Below are 19,420 nucleotides of genomic sequence, written 5' to 3' on the forward strand. Positions count from 1 at the left end.
TAATAGATTCTATACAAAGATGCTTAGAAGTATTGACACTTCAGAGTGGCTGGTATACAGTTTTATGAGGACATTGGTACTAGAGATACCATTAATAAGGAATTACATCATGTATAGCTCTTGGCTGGAGGATTCACAGACATTCATTGCTTGTCTTTGTCGTGTTAAACTTTTGCATATAAAGAGTAATGCCACTTTTATTTCTATATAGTTTGCCTTGGTTACCTCTAAGATTTTTTTTTAACATTGCACTTTCATCACCCACAGATTAGCGGTACTACTACTGGTCATTCAAACTCGAGCCACAACACCGGCAATAACAACAACAACAACAACAATAATAACATCAGTTTCGGTGGCAGTGGCATATCCGGGAGCATGCAGACTGGGCCAGGAGGCGGCACTCACACCACCATGAACGGCAAAACTGGGGGCCCCGGTACTACTATTGGCTATCCGTACATTGTAATGGGACGTGATGACAGTGACATCGGGGCACTCCTGGGGCGGGGGTCACAAGTTGGTGCCTTCCTAGGCTTGACACATACCAGTGCTCTGTGTGGATTGTTGGAGGTGGAGCCGCTTCATTTTACACTCCACATGGCTAGTGATGGTACCAAGATGGAAAGAGCATCAACAGGTTAGACTCTAGTTTTTGTTATTGTATATTAAATATCTGTTGTTTAATTGTAGGTGGCATTGAAAGGACAAATGACTGCTGGTTGCGTGATTTGGATTCAGCGGTACATCGTTTAAGTTGCTTAGTAATTCTTGTGGTATAAAGTCTTTACAACACTTGACAATATGTACTGTGTATTATTTGCTCTGCTGAGTAAAGTGACTCACTCGGTCGTGGGCCTGCGGGCCACTCCAAGCAGCAGCCTGTTGGACCAAATTATCACAAGTCGAGTCTGGCCTCAGGTCAGGCTTGGAGAGTAGGAAAACTCCCAGAATTCTCTCCAGGTGTGCTACAGGTGGTAGTTACTATTTTCTAGCCATTATTTGTTTGAGAAGCTCATACTTAAAGTATATACAGTATAAGCATACTAAGCAAATATCCCTCATGTTCAATAAATTGTTCTTTCTATGCATGGTTATATTGTGTGTAACTTCCTATGCTATGCAGTACTGTAATATTTGTGGGGAACTGTATGTTTGGTAACTAATGCACTATTTTATTACTGTTGTCATCATCACCATCATGATTGTCATTATCACCACAATCGTTATCATTGTCATCACCACCACCATCATTTTCATCACCATAGCCACCACCATCACTACCATCATTGTCAGGGGCAATGTATCAGGAGGAGTGTTACTAGCAGAGTACCACTGCTCCGTGCACCCCCCTACACACATTGATTCATTCTAATTTCTCGATCATATTACCCATGTTTGTGATGCTCCAATTTTTATGTAAAGGCCCCTTTTCAGTGAGGCTGTTACACATCGTTGTTTATTTTCAATTTGACAGGTTCCGGTCATCCTGGTAGTCCGTTTATGATGCAGCCATTTACTATCCCAGGGGGATTAGACACCAGCACCCTGACCCAAGTTGAGGCTTCGAGTAGCAGTGGAACAGCAAAAGCAGTTGATGCATCTGTCACAATGGTGAGACTGCAAATGTCACTTAATGAAAAATGAACTCCTGCCCTTGTGCATGTGCAATTGAAGATAAATCTTTGTTTCAATTTGATTACAAGCTAGTGCAGATTGTAATTACATAGTCCTCTAAGTTTGTAACTTCTTGAAAGTATTATGTAGAAATTAGTTGTTTTAAGCTTTTGGTTGCTGGAAAAAACTGAAGTTTTCTGCATATATTGTCTGATATCCTGTAATCAACTTCCACATTTTATCATGTGATTGTTGCAAGTAGGTTTTTCTCATACATTTAGAATAGCAATGTAGCTCTGGAACATTGAAATGTAACACTGCACAGAAGCAGACACAAATTTCATGGTTAGCTAGTGACAATTGGACACTTACCTATTTTGCAGTTACACAAGGCAGTTGAGGACATGGCTGTTAAGAATCAGGCTGTAGAGCTACTACTTGCCAAGAAGGCTACTAAAACTTACCTAGAGAAGCTGCAGACTCTCAGTGACCAGTTAGCTTCAATGAAACATTGCCTTCAAAAGGTACATGTTAGATCCGTTTTTTGAAATTCAGATGGAGTGCATTGTGTTAAATTCAATGTAGTTTTTCAGATATATGTGGTCGTTGATTGCAGAGTGAAGATTGAGCAGTCTCTGCTGCAATCTTTCGTCTCTGCCAATTCATGAGTATTTTAACATGAATGTTTTGTCAACTTTTCAGGCTAAACAACGAACACAAACTCTAGCCAAAGTTGTGGCTGCAGAAAACTCTGGCTCTCAGTCAGTCGATACGTTACTACCTTTAGATGGAGAAAACAAAGAAATGGACATAAAAGAAGAAACTAGCACAATTTCATCAAGCAGCTCTGATGCCACCCCTGACGATGGACTGAACGCCATCCTCTTGACTGAGGCTGAAGATGTCGCTCATCCATCAGTGCAGTATATGGGTAATGGTGATGTTGACTTAGTTGTTTCAGCCAAGATTGACTTTGGCCTTTCATCAGTTGAAGAAGAAGTGGATAGTTCCAAACATGTTGTCCAGCAGAATTCGTATACCAAGAGGAAGAGTGATGAAGATGTCAGTTCACTAGAGAGCAAGGCTTCTACTCCTTCAGCAGGTCACCCTCCAACAAAAGATGGAACACATGGGAAGAAAGTTACATCTGCCATGCAGGGGAGTCTTGGGGCACCTTGGCAGCAGCTGCTATCTCTGCCACCTCAACAAATGCTCGTTATTGAGAGGATGCACTCTGGAGCGCGACGTTTTGTTGTGCTCGATTTCGGCGCTCCAGTTTTACTAACAGGTTTGTTATCTTCATTTATTTATGTTTTGGAAGTTTGGTGTGTCAGCTTGAAGTTAAAGATTGTCAGTTCTGTATGGTGTACACTGTTTTTCCATATACATATGGCTGCCTCATGTTGAACACTGGCAATATATTTACCATTTACTTTACATTCATTTGCATGTCTGATATTTACATAGGAATCATTACCTGGAAATATCCAAGAGCATGTTGAGAATGCCAGTAAAGTGCTGTAAACATTGCTTTCTGCTTGTGAGAAAGACATAAAGGATTTGGGTTTACCCTGAAATTTAACAGGGTGAGGTCACCCATTATCATCGAACATGGCACATAAAAACCTTGTCTTTTCAGTTTTTTATAAAATTATCTCCTTAAAAAACCAGGGCATCTCCAAATATTCCACAATTACATATGCTAATTAATCCTTCAGTTGAGTATGTCAAACAGGGATGATCGTGGCATATCTGACCACACCACACGAGTCAAACAGGAATGATATTGAATACTGCGTACAATTTAAAAGTCCCAGGCATATATGGGGCTCACATTTGCTTCCTTGGGTCTCCAGTAAACAGATGCCATCTTGGTAGAAAATTGTGAGGATGACCATAGGTACTGCCCGAAATGCTACGCGTACTAGTGGCTGTACAAGAATATAAGAAGTCTTGTATATATCAATAGGTAGTGTATGCTGCAGCAGCTCACAGCACTACTTTGCAGCTTGTGCTCACAGCATCACTTAATATGGATGAAATAAATAAATAACTATGATTATTTAGTGTTGATAATGTCATAGAAGATTCCTGGCTAATGAAGATTATGTACAAGGGTCACAATGCTGGTTACGATTTTCACAGCGGGAGGCAGACATTCACAGAATATGGCCATGGTTTTTTCATCTGTGCACCATGAAATGTGACCTCACGTTCTTAGAGAAAATCAACCTGCTGAAAATTATGCATATTCAAAATTTAATGACAGAAATCATAGTCGATTTTTGACGTAGCACTACCATCAAATCCTTCGGTCTTAAATAATATAATTCTGTGCATATAGGTGTATGGCAAACTAATTTCTGGAGTGGAATTTTAGGTTAGAAATTATTCCTTAATCCAGTGATTCGATCAAAGAAGTTGTGTTGGGGAACAAGAATGTAGCAAACATACAGCTGCCATTAACTAGCTCATCATCTTGTGGATGTGATGGGCTGTTATCGAGAAATAGTACATTGCTCATATCTGACAGGTCAACACACACAAAATGGTCCTTCACCTCGGGTGCAGTCCAAACATAGTCATTTGCTGCCAAGTTGTTTCCCCGGCTTGGTGCTTTCTTTTGACAAATATTTCTGAACTCCTCTATTGAAAGTTACTTGGATTAGTTTAATGCTTCCCAATATTTTTGAGTCGAGGGACTCGCAACATTTCATTTGAAGAAGTCATGGCCCTTCTACCATTTTGCAAAACTGAATTAGGTTTGCATTGGGTTTTATAAACAAATTATCTTCCTTAAAACTGATTGTCCGCACGAAATCTTCAATTATGGTATAGTCATTTATATGTATACTGTGGTACCTTTGATGAATTACCATGGCTCGCCTGGGAATTTTTTCAGTGATCGAGTGCTGGGAAACTGTAACCTACAGTAGCTGGAAGGACGAGAGCAGGTGAATGACATGTTTTATTTTTCATTGTCAGATGTGGTTATTCCGGCTTGCAGTGACCTAGTCTCTCTGAGCATAGACATCTGGATGACAGGAGAGGACATGGATGGAGAGAGGCTAGTGGTGGCTTCTGACATCGGTATGCGGCCGTTGATTCTGGCTGACCTTCAACCTCCTCCCTTGTGTAGATATCTGAAGGTGAGGTTATATAAAGCTATGTAATTTCTGTTTTTTGTGTCTGAATAAAAGCTTTTGATTTTCTATACACTGTTTACAGATTTATGTAGTGACAAGTGGGATGTGACATCTGTTTCCGAGTGGTATCTTGGTATGTCCCAAGCTATAGCACTGGGTCCATCAGACCACTGGTCCATCATATGCCATATGCGGGGCGACTTGTCTCAGCACTCGCTGAGACAAGCTGAAAATAATCACTTTGACACCAGATAGGTCAGGTAGAGCCGACACATCTGCAAAGTATTATAATGGTGTCCCCCCTCTTGAAGGACAATAAAGCCCACTCATGGAGGCCTTGGAGAGGAATCAAACTCAAGCTGGAAAAAGAGGGTACTCTACATTAGCACTAATGGCCTTCAGTCTTAAGAATTTACTAGTCAAACTTTAATTTGTGCCTGCAGAGATGTGTACATGAATGTTGTGGATGTAGGGCACAAAGTGAGGTAGCCACTTCCCCAAAGCCAGTAATACTATCCAGTGCTGCCACCTGGCTGTAGTCAATGTAGGGGGTGGTGAATGGTTTGATATATTTGGTGTCATAACAAGTGGGTTATTCTTGTTGGCAGACTGAGGTAATACTCTCCACTGCTCTTGACCCCCAGGAATATGGTACTAGACGCAGACGATGAGTCGCATTAACATGGCTTGAAGATGTGAGAACTAAACCACAAACCAGAAGATGAGACGATAACATTTTGGTCCATCCTGGACCAGTACCTGGACCTGGACAATCTACTTGATAATGGTGCAGGACGGATCGAAATGTCGTCGTCGTCTCATCTTCTGGTGTGTGGTTTAGTTCTCGTGGTACTAGACAATTTGCAAGATTGCTCGTCTTAATGTTTCTGGATACTAACCCAATTCTATGGCTCAGAGGAGCTTATCAAGATGGCTTTCATCAGAAAATCTTAAATCAACCCTATTGCTGCTATACCCATATTTTGGGAACCGGTGGTTGAGCGGACAGAACACTGGACATGTGATCCTGTGGTCCCGGGTTCGATCCCGGGCGCCGGCGAGAAACATTGGGCAGAGTTTCTTTCACTATGATGCCCCTGTTACCTAGCAGTAAATAGGTACCTGGGAGTTGGTCAGCTGTCACGGGCTGCTTCCTAGGGGTGGAGGCCTGGTTGAGGACCGGGCCGTGAGGACACTAAAAGCCCTGAAATCATCTCAAGATAACCTCAAGGTAACTCAGCTATGCAGTAGTTGAATAGTGAAATAAACGTAACTCCTGAAAAATATGAGCTTTGATGAATGCATTAAAAAATTGCTTGAACATCCTGAAATGATCATTTAAGCATCTGGCCTTCAGAACAGGAGTTTGTAATTGAAAGATGCAGATGTTTGGCGGTGGTAGAGTAAAATGTTTGCCGATGCGGTAGACATATCCTTCAGTAATAGTTAGGTTCTGTTCAAGACTAGCAACCATTGACCTTTATGATGATTAATCATAAATATGAAGAGAACTGATCTTCTTAATAAAAACAAAGAAGTAGAAAAGCAAATGATTAAGGAATCAATATTGAGAAAAGTAGGATGTTTTGTTTGTTTTATGAACGTTAAGCTATTGTGTTTATGCTCTATATTTGTTAGAATGATTGTGAATTCTGAGCTTCAAATATACCCTAATCCTTCTTGTTTGTATTGTGAAAAATAAACAGTTTTTCCACCAAATACTGTACATTATAGGTAACAACTCTCGGGAGATACGGAATGAATACGTCGTCCCAGTGCAGAATACCAGTTGGTGCATTTTATGGACATACCCTGATTCTTCCCTGGCAGCTACAGCCGGGCCAGCCGCATCCGACGCTCATGAACAAAGTCTCTGCCCAGGTATTTTACTATTCTTGACTTGCTATGCACTTAGTCAAAATGTTTAACTGACTTCATGGTATTACAAAATGTTTGTAATTGATGACTGTAATTGATGACTGTAATTGATGACTTTCTCTTGAGTTCCATTGTTTTAATATTTATTTTTCAGACCCAGTTAACAGTGTTGGGAAGTGTGGTGGAGGACATAGGGTGTCGTTACAGCCTAGCTTGCAGTAAATTGCGATCTCTCCTCAACCCTCTCCTTATGAGCCCAACGGCTCCTACGGGTCCTCACACCTCTTTCGGTTATTCAGAAATGTCTTCTGTTGGGTCTCGGGATGCAGATCTCGAGCGGAAAATTACACATGCTTATCAGGTTTGTTAATTTAAGGATTTTTTTTTAGAAATACTGTATGGTATAATTAATTTATGAAAAAGAATCAGTAGACTTAATAAGGTAAATGAGAAATTATTAATTTTATTATTTTATATCATTTTATATCATTTTAAAAACTGATAGTTTTAATTTCCCTGCAAGTAAACCAAGAACAAGAACTAAGAAATATTAGTAAAACAATATGTTATTGGCAAGAAAGGCTGGATTTGAAATAAGCTGGTGCTCACCAATCACTGGTGAGCACTGGTGTCACTAGTGAATGATATATGGCTCCTTGGGCCCCACCTAAGTATTTGAATTTAGTGTGTTACGGAAAAGTGGATGAATAGAGCACTGGCTATTCTGGCTGGTGGAATGCCGGTAACATTAAATAAAAAAATAAAACAAAGTAAATAAAACTGCTTCTGACCTCTTTACTGTGTGAGAGCTGCGGGATAAAGTACAAAGAATGAAAAACTTTAAATACTTACTAAAAATGACTAACAAATAAAACAAATCCCCTATGATACTTGACGTTACACAAAACAAAAATGCAAGAGAAACATGTGACAGTTACGTTAATATTAAAGAAAAGGTGCACAATAAATATGTTCAATAGCTGCAAGAGACTACCGACACTCAGGAGAGCGAGAGTAGATGTTGCAGTAGGAGCATTGAAGAGTATTCTGAGGTCTAGCTGGTGGTGAGCTACTTATATATATACGGCCGAGCCTGTGTAGGTGGCGCTGAAGTGCAGGTAATTGCCAGCCGGCAGTCTCAAACGAGCAGCAGGCTTGTTGACCAGGAAGTGTAGCTGGGCCGCCAGACAGCAGGTGTCCAGGTGTGTCGGGTACTTGAGGGGGGGAGGGTAATGGTGGTGTCTGTCTAGACACGGCTTCTGAGTATGTATTGTTGTTTTTGATGTTAATTTCTTACACTAGAGTATGCAGATGTGTTGTTGAATAGGCGGTAAAGAAATAGGCAGAATCTCCTTGCCTAAGCAAGGTATTTCCATAATAAGTGCTTCTAAGTTTCTCGACATTCTTGTGTTCAGCTTGTTTCCAGCATAATATCACTTGTGCCATTTCATTCTATTGTCCATTGCCTGGAAAGGACTTTGTCTATCCACTTTGTCTATTCCTCCTCAGCATCTTGTATGTTGTGATCATGTCACCTCTTCCTATTCTCTCTTTCATCGTTATTAGTGTTAGTTTACACTGAATATTTATTACCTCATTTCTCTCTGGTGTCTGTTTTGTGCAGATAGGAAAGTGTTGGGCTTCCATAGTGATAATTCTGTTATGCCTGTAAGATGCACAAAGTTCTTATGGACACTTAAAATATTGATTAAAGACTGATGAATTTGGAAATTAACCTTGATAATAAATAGGTCATGTTTGGTGGTAAGTGGAAGTATTCAGGATAAGGCAAATAAGTACATTCTTATCAATTAACTGATGATTTAGTGTGCGCAGTAAATACGATGTATATAAATTATTCCAGGATTTTTTCATGATCATTTGCTTTCTCATACTTAAATACAAATGTTTCTGACTGTTTCTAGGAGTGCATGTTGGAGCAGCAGCACCTGAACCTGGTGGTGTCTGTGATGCGTAGACTACAGTGTGTGGGAGGTGCGGAGAGTTCCTCTACGCCTTACTCGCCGACTTCAGCCAGTACCAACCACAACAAGCATTTCCTCTCGGCAGTCAGTTCGTCGTCAGACAAACTGGCTACACTTATGCAATACCTCTTAAACTGCCTACTTACATTGTCCCTGCCTATACCCGGGATGTCGGTAAGATTACGGGGTATTCTGACTGATCTGCAAAAATATGGTTTCTAGTTTTTTTTTTTTTTTTGTGTGTGTGTGTTTTCATATTAAGAGCCAAGATAAAATTTTATGTAAGGCCAAGATTACTGTTCACCTTGTCTTTTTGAAGTGGTGGGTACTGCTTTAGGTACTGGTGGAGGGTGGTAGTGCTTTGATGTCTGTGATGCTATATCAGTCTACTGCACTGTAAATGATATTATGAATAAAAGTGGTATTTTAATTTTTAAATAGATATAACCTTTCATTGTATTTACATTTTTTCTTTTCGTCTGACCCTTCTGTACCCTATGGATAATGTACGAAATAATGAATATAAATAAATAAAGAAATTAATAAAGATAATGATCAAAGGAATATTTCCAGGTACCACACAATCTGATGGAGTGGTGTGGGCCTGAGCAAGCCAAGGTACTGGTGGAACAGGTGTGCGTGAGGGGGCCCAAGGGAGCACAGGTGGGTGTGGCGTCGCTCCTGGCTCGACTGTGTGCTGGCCAACCCTGGTGGGGAGACTTTTTGGCCAACACCATGACCACACTTTTCTCCTCCACCAATACTCTGCACTTTCCTGCCACCAGGTAATTTTTGTGATATAATATATATAATTATATATATTATAGTAATATATATATATATTAATATGGCATAATATGGTAATATAATTCAGAGACGAATATTGTTGAAAAAACAGAGTATTAGAATTGTGAATGTACATACATAAAACACCATGTAACGCAGCATTCATGAAAGCAGACACACATTTACACAGTGTAAATCATCAGTCATGTAACGGTAAGATTAAATGGTAAACAATGATGTGATTATAGTATAGCATTATGGGTGAGCAGCTGTGTGGTTGTGTTGGTAAGGTGGAAGGATAGCGATGATGGGTGCTCCCCATAGGCAAGGGGGTGCTTCGTGATATTAGGCAGGACCCCGTGACAGTTAGGCACGAGGAGAGAAAGGCATTACTTGCATGTTCTAGCTGCTGAGCTTAGCTGAATTAAATGTTGAATGTGTTAGAATTATAAGGCGTTTTAATTACACACTCAGATGGAGGTTGTAGTGTGTCGTTAGAAAGGCGTAAATCTTGAGGCTCTGGACACAGATGTATTTTGATGTGTTGGCAGTGAGAAAGCAAGAAATTATATTATAGGGATAAGTTATTAATTCCTTTGAAGTTTATAGGATGTGAAATGTGCAAGAGTAAGTAATGCTGGTCAGCATTATGTATTTATTACCCAGGAGTTCTGAAGTTCAAATATAAATGATGTAGTGCACGCAGTATAGTGCAATGCCGATATAAAGTGGCAATGTAATTGTACGAATCAAGATTCAAGATTTCCCACCTCCCATGTGATTAACAGACTAATAAATAGGCACTTCTCTTCACAGAGTTTTTGCCCTGCTTACCTTCCTTGGGCAAAAAAGTGTTGGCAGTGGACGAGGGAGTCAGGTCATTGATGCCATACTGCGAGTTCTCTCCGCCCAACTACATAGCACTGGAAACCTGACTGTTCACAGCCCTACACCTACTTCCATGGACATAAATTCAATGTGGTTACCTTGGCATAACATTGGCTCTCAGGTTGACACACATCTTGTCTCGTGGCTCCTGCTCTACCTCTCGCTCTGTCTGGATGCTCTCACTCCAACACGGAAGAATGACACAGAGAAGAATAAAGAAAATGGTAAGGTTTCATTTGTTGCTGTATTGCATGCTGTGCATACCTGTAAAAATTGCTGGGAGTTAACTGATAGTGTCATGAGACTGAGGTCTGTATAAAACTAAATCAGGGAGATAGGATCCAATAAAGCTGTAATGTCCACTTAAATTTTATTTGTTAATGAAAGTTTCTAGCACAGAGGAAAGTGTTTTACTGCACTTAGCCTTGGTGGATTTAGAAAAGCATATGACTTTGATTGATGAAGTATTCAGGGAGTGTTTGTTGTTTTACATTCAGCTTCTCAGAACAAAGTTACAAGTAGCACGGGGTATGGTGAGCCCTTAGTGGACTTTGCCTTTTACATACAATATTCTTTCATAAAATGGTCAATGTGTGCAAAATACAGGTAAAATTAAAATAATAGTTTTGGTGATGTGACAGGTGGGCGGTGGACATGGCTGACAGCAGAGACGTGTCTCCAGAGAAGGGGTTCAGAAGCAAGCCGGAGTGCACCGCGGGCTTCTCGAGAACGTCTCAGAAAGCGCCTGGTGCACCATCAGAAGCAGCAGTTGGTAAATCTGGAAACTGCAACAAAATCCTTGGGAGAGGTTGGTTCTGGGGTAAATATTTTTATATGCACTGTTCATATATCTCAATCATTTAATTCATGTTTTGCTTAACTCTATAAATGTTTGCTCTTGAGCTATTTTATTATTGTATGGATGCTTAATATTTAAACCCTTATGTAGAACGATTGTGACTAGTAAGAAAATTATTTCGCAGGTGAAATTCTGCTAATACAGAGTACTGGAATTTTAGTGCCAGAATTGTGTACCGGGGTGCTTTAAAATTTGTTTTGTTATATTCATATGGTTTCATTATGAAGATGAGTGACAATGACTGGATCGGATCTGTCATGACTCAGATATGCAAACAATCATTTAATGATCTTAAAGGATATCAGTGGGTGACCTGACATCACTAAGCAAAGTGACAGTTATTATCAGTTATAATATGAAATAAGCATTGCCAGTCATAATTGAACCAATTCTTTAGCCTTGTCTGTTGGAACAAGATAAGTTATCTTGGCTTGTTGTGTGTGATGGTAGCCTCCTTCCTTGATAATAGTGCTATAGTAACCTTCTTTGTTTCATATTAGCATTATGGTATTCTGCCTATTCTGATACTTGTGTGACAGTAAGTTTCTCTCCTGGTGTTAGCATATAACAGTAGCCCCCTTCCCATAATACCTGGGTGGATTGCCGTTTGTGGCGGAAAATTGAAAGCAAAAGCAAATAATACCTGAAGTTAGTTCATTATTATTCTCTCAGACCCATATACACAATCGAGCACTTACACTTCATTGTTGAAAATATCAGCCCGGTACAGTATTTTAGAATATGCTACTCTATCAGGATTCTTACGTAAACTGTCCTTCTTTAAGGGGGTTCATAAGCTGAGAAGCATATGGGGTGGTATTGGGAAAATACAGTAAGGAAGGTAGAGTGTAAATGTCAGTAAATTACTAGATTGAGGAGAGCACACCTGGGGCCAGATTCACGAAGCAGTTACGCAAGCACTTACGAACATGTACATCTTTCCTTAATCTTTAACGGCTTTTGTTACATTTATTAAACAATTTACAAATATGAAAACTTCCCAATCAACTGTTGTTATTGTTATAAACAGCCTCCTGGTGCTTTGGAGCTCATTAACTGTTTAATAATTGTAAACAAAGCCACCAAAGTTTGAGTAAAGATGTACAGGTTCTTAAGTACTTGCGTAACTGCTTCGTGAATCTGGCCCCAGGTTGGTGTGAGCATGTTGAACGAATGGATGTTAGTAGACTATCAAAGAGAATTTATTGAAATAAATTTGATGGTAAATGGAGAGGGCTAGATTGTGAAGAATGTAGGTGTACATGATAAGTGTGTGCACATGAGTGTATGTAGACAACATTGAATATAATAATGAGGAAGGTTGGGTGAAAGCAGATTGTATGAAGAGTGTAAATGTATTTGTATGCATATAAAAATTTGTGTGGAATACATGACAGCTAGTATTAAGGTGTGGGATCCGGCTAGGTATGATGGCTGGAATGTTGACCAGACCACACCATTCTCAATCGACTTGAGAATGGTCCAGGACGGACCGAAACGTCGTCGTCCCTTCACCTTCTAGTGTGTGGTCTGGTCAACATACTTTAGCCATGTTATTGTGACTCATCGCCTGCATATGGCTGGAATGTGGTTGTGTTCGTTTATCTGTGGTGCTATCCATATCCATGGTGTTTATCTATATTGCATTTGTTATAATGAATGGACTTGTATTTTTTAAGTTTTACAGTTTAATATATATAACAAAAATGAATTTGAACAATTTGCCTTTTTTTTTTTTTTCCTGGCTGATACTATCTTCCCCCATGAAATTACAAAAAGTGATATAGTATTATGTATATGTATTTCATATTGATTTTAATATGCAGCATGCTAGCAAGTGAGTCTAGGAATACAGTTTTTTCTTTGATCACTTGTGATACAACCCAGGTGTATTTAGTGTTATGTTAATATTTCTTTTTTTTTTTAATACAGCAGGTTCTTGCTGGTTTAAGTGGCGAGATCTACCAGAAACTTGACACAATTCGGAGATCAATTGTGAGACGATATACCCGTACAACTTCTGCATCATCAAGTGGAGGAGCACGCAAAGATGATAGTGACTCCTCTGGAGAAGTGTTTGTGCCCTTAGACCGTACCACAGCATTGTCAGTGGCTCATGGACTCATCAAGCTCTTAATGAACACGAGCTCTCCCTGCTGTGTTGATTCCTTCCTACTGACTTGCAAAGTAAGACAAGCATATATTGTATCTAAATAATTTTAGTGGCTGACACTTTTATTTAGTGTGGCCTTGCTCAAATGGACTACAATATGACCCCAAATATTTGGATTCATTGTTATCTCCGAGTGACTGGATAATTAAAGGAGATACTGTATGAAGCAATTGAGGCTATGCAAAACTGGCTATGATGGACCTACTGGCATCTCTCCACGACAACAATGCGTAGCTTTGCTAGGTTTTCATTGTCAATTTTCGTGTAAATATGCATTCTATTTCCTCAGCCTTTCATTTTATTTAACATGAGAGAATATGGATTGATTTATTTAGCCCAGAAAATTATGAAGACTACATGGGAGACCTTGTTTTACAATTGCATATGCACAAACACCACTGCCGCTAGCTAACCTCAGCAATTTCAGTGACAATTTGCCACTTTTGCAGTCATATACAACTTTTCTGTGTAGTTCTAGATTTAGAAAAGACCTGGATAAATACTGGTTTAAATATGTAGTTATTTTATGGAAAGGATTATTGGATAACCCAATATGCATGGTCTCTGGTCTGTTTAATGTGTAGGTTGGACTGTGGGTGTGGTTGGACATAAATGGGAGTGTCCTCTGATAAACATATATAATATGCTATTTCACTACATATACAATGATATAGCTGGAATAGGCTTATTTGGTTAGGTTAGGTGCGTATATTTTTTACATTTTTATTTTTTGGCCTGGGAGATGCGGAGACTTCTCGGTTAATGGAGGCAGACTGTTCATTAACCATATATGCTTTAGTTAATGGGGTGGAAATAGAAAAGCGGATGTTTCTACCTTGGGTTAACCCCTAGAACCCAGAAAAGATGGATCTGGGTAATCGGAGTCCCACTGTGCATTGGCCAGGGGCATTTTTATTATCTTTTTTCATCTTTTGGGAAAGGATATATCTACTTTGGCTAAGATATCAGTTCTCATTTGTTGCTTTTAGGTTTATTGAACAATTTGAATTAAACATAAACATGTTCAGATGTAGATTGATTTGGAGAGAGCGAAGGGTCATTCAAGTGAGATCGCCATGTACTCTAGTCACTATTGTTGTTCAGATTTTGTCATTATTAATGTATGTCACCTTGACCACATTATTGTCTTGCTCAGTCTCTTGCTTTTCTCTTTATGGCATTATCTCTTGCTGATCTCCAGTCTGCTACTTTGTTGGTGCATCTTTACTATTTTCTTGAGGTTATCTTGAGATGATTTCGGGGCTTTAGTGTCCCCGCGGCCCGGTCCTCGACCAGGCCTCCACCCCCAGGAAGCAACCCGTGACAGCTGACTAACACCCAGGTACCTATTTTACTGCTAGGTGACAGGGGCATAGGGTGAAAGAAACTCTGCCCATTGTTTCTCACCGGCGCCCGGGATCGAACCCGGGACCACAGGATCACAAGTCCAGTGTGCTGTCCGCTCGGCCGACCGGCTCCCTTTGCTTCTCTGTCTCCTCCTCATCTTTATTCTCCTCTTTCTCATCTTTATTCTCCTCTTTCTCCATCTAGTTACTCAAGTGAAGGCTTCAGTTTGTGATTATTCATTGATAAAGGTAGCTCAAACTGTGCTAAATTATCCGCATACTGTATCAGAAACATTCATTCTACTGAATTAGAATTAGAAGATTTGGTAACAATTTAGTTGAGCTTGTGTTCCTAAATAGTGGATAGTTAAGGGGTGAGCTGCAAAGTAGAAATTTAAGATAATTTTTATTCTCGCTTTATTCTCCAAACAACAGGTTATCGGAGGGCTGGTGAGCGTGATCAGACCAAGTCCATCCGTGGCAGAGATTGTAACGCGTTCTCAGCTGGGGGCTCTGCTACGCCATGCTCTTACATTAGACACCACCTGGGGCGCTCCCTGGGCTCTCCATGCTCTTACCTGCTTATTGCAAGATATTCTTGAAGGTAATGAATTTTGTATTGCATAATTGGTTTGCTTGGATTCAAAACTTTATTGAACTTTTTAAGGTTTCCCTGGTAACCAAGTTCTTCGTGATGTGTCTTTGTGAAATTTATTTATTATGTTTGTATACTGGGTTCCTTGTGATATCGTGGGAGGTCTTCTTTGTATTAACTTAAAATGTCAAGTGTTTGTGTATGTTCATAAAAGTGCTTCATAAACTGAGGCAGTGTTTGCCCACTGGTTACAAGTTCTATAACCCATTTTTGTTTGTGTTAGGTATCTGAGAAAATGTTTGTCACAGGGCTAGATTCTGTTGCCCTGCTTCAAATATTTTCTCATTGAATTTTGTTTAGAAAAGCAGCTGGTGAAAGTACGTGGCTTGTTATGATGATGAATTATGTAAGAAATATGTAGTATGAGTGAAAGTGGGGAGGGATTCAAATGTAGAATTGTGGAGTGGGTGACGTACAACACATGTGGTGGTATGGGCATGTTAGTAGAATGCCTGAGAATCATTTAGCAAAAAGGGTGAACAGAGTTGAAATAAAGGGATCATATGATACAGCCAGTGTCTTGAAAGCGAAGAGTGGGATGATGCAGCCTCCTTAAGAAACTTCTGCTATAGCCACACACCTTATAATAGGAGCTCCTGGGAGCAAGGAAGGCTTCGGGGTCATGGAGATGTAACAAAAGTTATTTTCTAGAGTAAATTTTTTGCATTTTTGGAAGAGAAATGTCTTGAGACTGGATTAGGAGAATTATTTCAAATTGGTATGCAGATATGTCTGTTATGTCATATAGGCGTACTGTATAAATGAGGTTCTTAGTTGAAGGGTCAAAATAACTTGTCAATTGACTTATGCTGGATATATGCTGTTGCTTAGTGATGTGTCAGTCACTTAAACAGCTCAATTACAGGGAAGTAATGAAAGTGAACATTTTTAATTGCTTCCATATATGTACCTATCAATTTGAACAAAAAAGTTGACATTATAATTTAGGAATTTTGTAATAAAATTTGTATTATGAAATTTTGGAATAGGCAGCCAGGGAGGCAGTTCTTCATCCTTTTACTTTAATGATTTTAATTAAATGATTAAATTACATTAGTCTCGTTTACAAAAAAAGGCAAACAAAATACTTTCAATCATAATAATAATTTCCATGTACTGTACAATGTCATTATAAATTATTTTTAATTTTGCTTTTCAGGTGAACGTCTGTATGGCAATGTGGTAGTAAACACAGATCAACACAAGGAAGAAGTAGACACTTTTGAGATTGTTGTGGATGCTGCCAGAAGCAGTGCCGGTGCTTGTGGAGCGGGGCCGTCTGGCACCTCATCCTGTGCAGGCCCTTCAGGCGTCATGTTGTCGGGCACATCTTCAGCCGGAGTGTTGGCAAATGGAGCGCTCGCCACAACCAGTGGCACAACTGGGGAGGGGAGTGGAGGTTCTCCCCAAGATGGCTCTTCACCCATTGGGGCCTGCGTGGCCACCCAGAACTGCCAAGCTGATCAGTCGGCTACCCCGCTGAGCCCGCCTGTGGTCAGCATGGCTACGGCTCACTACAGTGCACTGGAGGAGGAAGATCTTCCAGGTAACTTGCTTAGTAATGTTATAGGTAAGCTAAAAATTTATCTTTAAGCTGAGTACCCCTTTGTGTGTCTCACAGTTTTGTATGGAAGCACGAGTATGTTGGTGATAGAACCTTTAGTTTTATTATTAAGTAAGACTATTCAGCAATGTAGCTGAATAGCACGTTTGCACGTGTGTTGACGTTCAAAGTGCTTGATTTCTTGCACACTTGACTAGTGACTTTCTGTACATGTAGCTGTCATACTCCTGGGTACATAAACATGTGGCAGACAAAGAGGAAAGTAGATAATACTTGAAATTTATAAATGGAGACATATTGTACATTCAGATAGTGAGTGTGTGAGTGTGTGAGTGTGTGTGTGTGTGAGTGAGTGTGTGTGTGAGTGTGTGTGTGTGTGAGTGTGTGTGTGTGTGAGTGTGTGTGTGTGTGTGTGTGTGTGTGTGTGTGTGTGTGTGTGTGTGTGTGTGTGTGTGTGTGTGTGTGTGTGTGTGTGTGTGTGTGCGCGCGCGCGTGCGCGCGCGTCTATAGTCTAAATAAATAAATATTGCGGTAGCACCTCTGGTGCAATTGTAGGGACCCATAGCCTTGGAAAAGGGAATACAGAGCATTCAGAGAAAAACTTGCTATTTAACTCTAAATACGTATGAATGTTCACTTCTACCACCCCTTTTTTGTTATTATTTGTTGTACACTTTATTATACACAGTTTCATAGTTAAGTTACATATCTTATGGTTACAGAAAGTGGACATTAAGAGGAAATTAAGGAAAGTTTGTTTCCTAGAGGCTGTAGGTTTCTTTGAATTCTCCGATGCCGGGCAGGAACTGAGGATGCAGTGGGCATTAGCCCGTCTGAATTACTGAGGCGGTGGAAGAGAAAACTCACCGCTCTAAGGTCCCTTGTAGCTTCAATAAGCATGGAACGAAGATCCTTAAGAAACCTCCTTGCACACACTCCCAATGGACCAAGGGTCTTGGCTCCTATTAGAACGAAGTTGTACTGGTGATCTATTTCCCTGTACTTGGTTGACTTGTCTCTTTCTGTGTGTCGCTGCAGCTCCTGCTTGGCTGACAGAGAGGTTGATGTATGTGGCTGCCAGGGTGGATACGCAAGTATAATCCCGCACCAATTGTCTGCTATTTTTCCAAAGGTGTAGTATGATTCCATCTGGTCGGCCAGAATAGCTAACGAGTTACGGTTCAATAAGTTGCGAGGCTTTCTCTCTGCTGGATACTGGGTAGAGGCAAGGCTTCTCTAAATGTCATTGACTTTGTCGTGTTGTGAGTGCCAACCGCCTGATTTTCCACAGTGCAGGCCATGCAAACCATATTTGTCTGCATCTGCTTCGCTGCAAATACATCTATGAACAGTGTGAATAGGGGCAGCAAGGCTGAGAGCGATTGTAGTACGGAGCTGCTTCGGATCAAGACGTGTTCCTGTTGCAGACATAGCTACTGCTAAAAGGAAGTCCCCTGCATGGGGGCCTACACAGCTGTGAGGCGTGCACGATCACTGGGGGGTTGTTGCTGCCTCCAGCAAAGCTGTGGCTTCTTTGTCTACAATGGGGCTGTCCCAGGGTGATTGTTTCTTGGCTTTCAACATGACTGGTCTGAGTGCAGTGTCTGCCATGGTAACCCCACTTTGTGTTGCATTCCCTGTAGTGGGGGTCATGTATCCCTGCTGAGTCACCCAGGTCGTCGGGTAGAATTGCTTTGACCAGGTCACCTGATGCTGAGGAGGAAGACAGGAAGGCTGGGACAGCAATTTGGGTGGGAGTGCGGACACTCAGGCTGCCGAGTCTGACAGGAAGAGTGACTTGTTTCCACTGACAGTCATTGAGGGGAAAGGTTGACAACTTTTTCTAGCATTGGCCTTCAGTAAGACATCATACTCTTCAAGCTATAATATATTATATATATTATATATACTTCTCTTGCAGGTGCATCAGTTTGTTTGTTTAGGCTCTGGACTGAGGATAGTTGACATGAGAAACTGACAGCTTCCAGTTACACTGCCATCTGGTGATAGCCAGCTGTAACTAGTGGGTCTCAACCTAACTTGTGGGTGAATCGTTTGCAGTTATTTGCTGTTTTATATCATCACTATGACCCTTGCAATTGTTTTTGTTTCTTGTTCTTTGTGTGTTTCTTCAGTAAGGGTGATCTTAAGAATAACTGTTCACTGTACTTCTGTGAGTGGGCCATTAATGTTAAATATTTATAATATATATTCCTCCTCATCACTAAGATCTTCCAGGTCCATACCATGCAAGTCCTTGTAATTTTGCATTTGCCTTAGGGGTTTCTAGCATGGACATAAGCCAGTGGATGGTGATGCACCAGGCATGGTACCCATCTTGCTAAGGCCCAGGACAGAAACTAAGGTTTTCAGGATTTTTTCCAATATGGTAAAATATCCTAAGAAATCTCTCTGTTGAATGATGACAACATAAAATTTGGTGGGATGGTGGACTTTATATTGCAAGGCACATAATATTTGGCAAACGAGCCCCTAGCACACCTCATCATGCTGTGAAAAAGA

General features: G+C 40.4%; 1 protein-coding gene across 14 annotated transcripts in view; it reads left to right on the forward strand.

The window, feature by feature from the left end:
- The window catches only part of Bruce (BIR repeat containing ubiquitin-conjugating enzyme), a 105,878-nt gene that overhangs the window by 34,805 nt on the left and 51,653 nt on the right, over nt 1-19,420 (forward strand). For 9 of the 14 annotated variants that reach the window (XM_069324304.1, XM_069324293.1, XM_069324297.1 and 6 more), the window contains exons 21-34: nt 268-640; nt 1,478-1,614; nt 2,001-2,141; nt 2,320-2,905; nt 4,603-4,766; nt 6,498-6,644; nt 6,796-7,002; nt 8,567-8,800; nt 9,200-9,411; nt 10,229-10,524; nt 10,942-11,120; nt 13,092-13,346; nt 15,114-15,282; nt 16,493-16,903. In XM_069324304.1, coding sequence (XP_069180405.1) covers nt 268-640; nt 1,478-1,614; nt 2,001-2,141; nt 2,320-2,905; nt 4,603-4,766; nt 6,498-6,644; nt 6,796-7,002; nt 8,567-8,800; nt 9,200-9,411; nt 10,229-10,524; nt 10,942-11,120; nt 13,092-13,346; nt 15,114-15,282; nt 16,493-16,903 — 3,511 coding nt within the window. The remainder of the gene's footprint in view (nt 1-267; nt 641-1,477; nt 1,615-2,000; nt 2,142-2,319; nt 2,906-4,602; nt 4,767-6,497; nt 6,645-6,795; nt 7,003-8,566; nt 8,801-9,199; nt 9,412-10,228; nt 10,525-10,941; nt 11,121-13,091; nt 13,347-15,113; nt 15,283-16,492; nt 16,904-19,420) is intronic. The other 5 variants (XM_069324295.1, XM_069324301.1, XM_069324302.1 and 2 more) reach the window with 3 other exon arrangements.

The sequence above is a fragment of the Procambarus clarkii genome, chromosome 14, assembly GCF_040958095.1.
Source record: "Procambarus clarkii isolate CNS0578487 chromosome 14, FALCON_Pclarkii_2.0, whole genome shotgun sequence".
NCBI classification, from domain to species: Eukaryota; Metazoa; Arthropoda; class Malacostraca; order Decapoda; family Cambaridae; genus Procambarus; species Procambarus clarkii.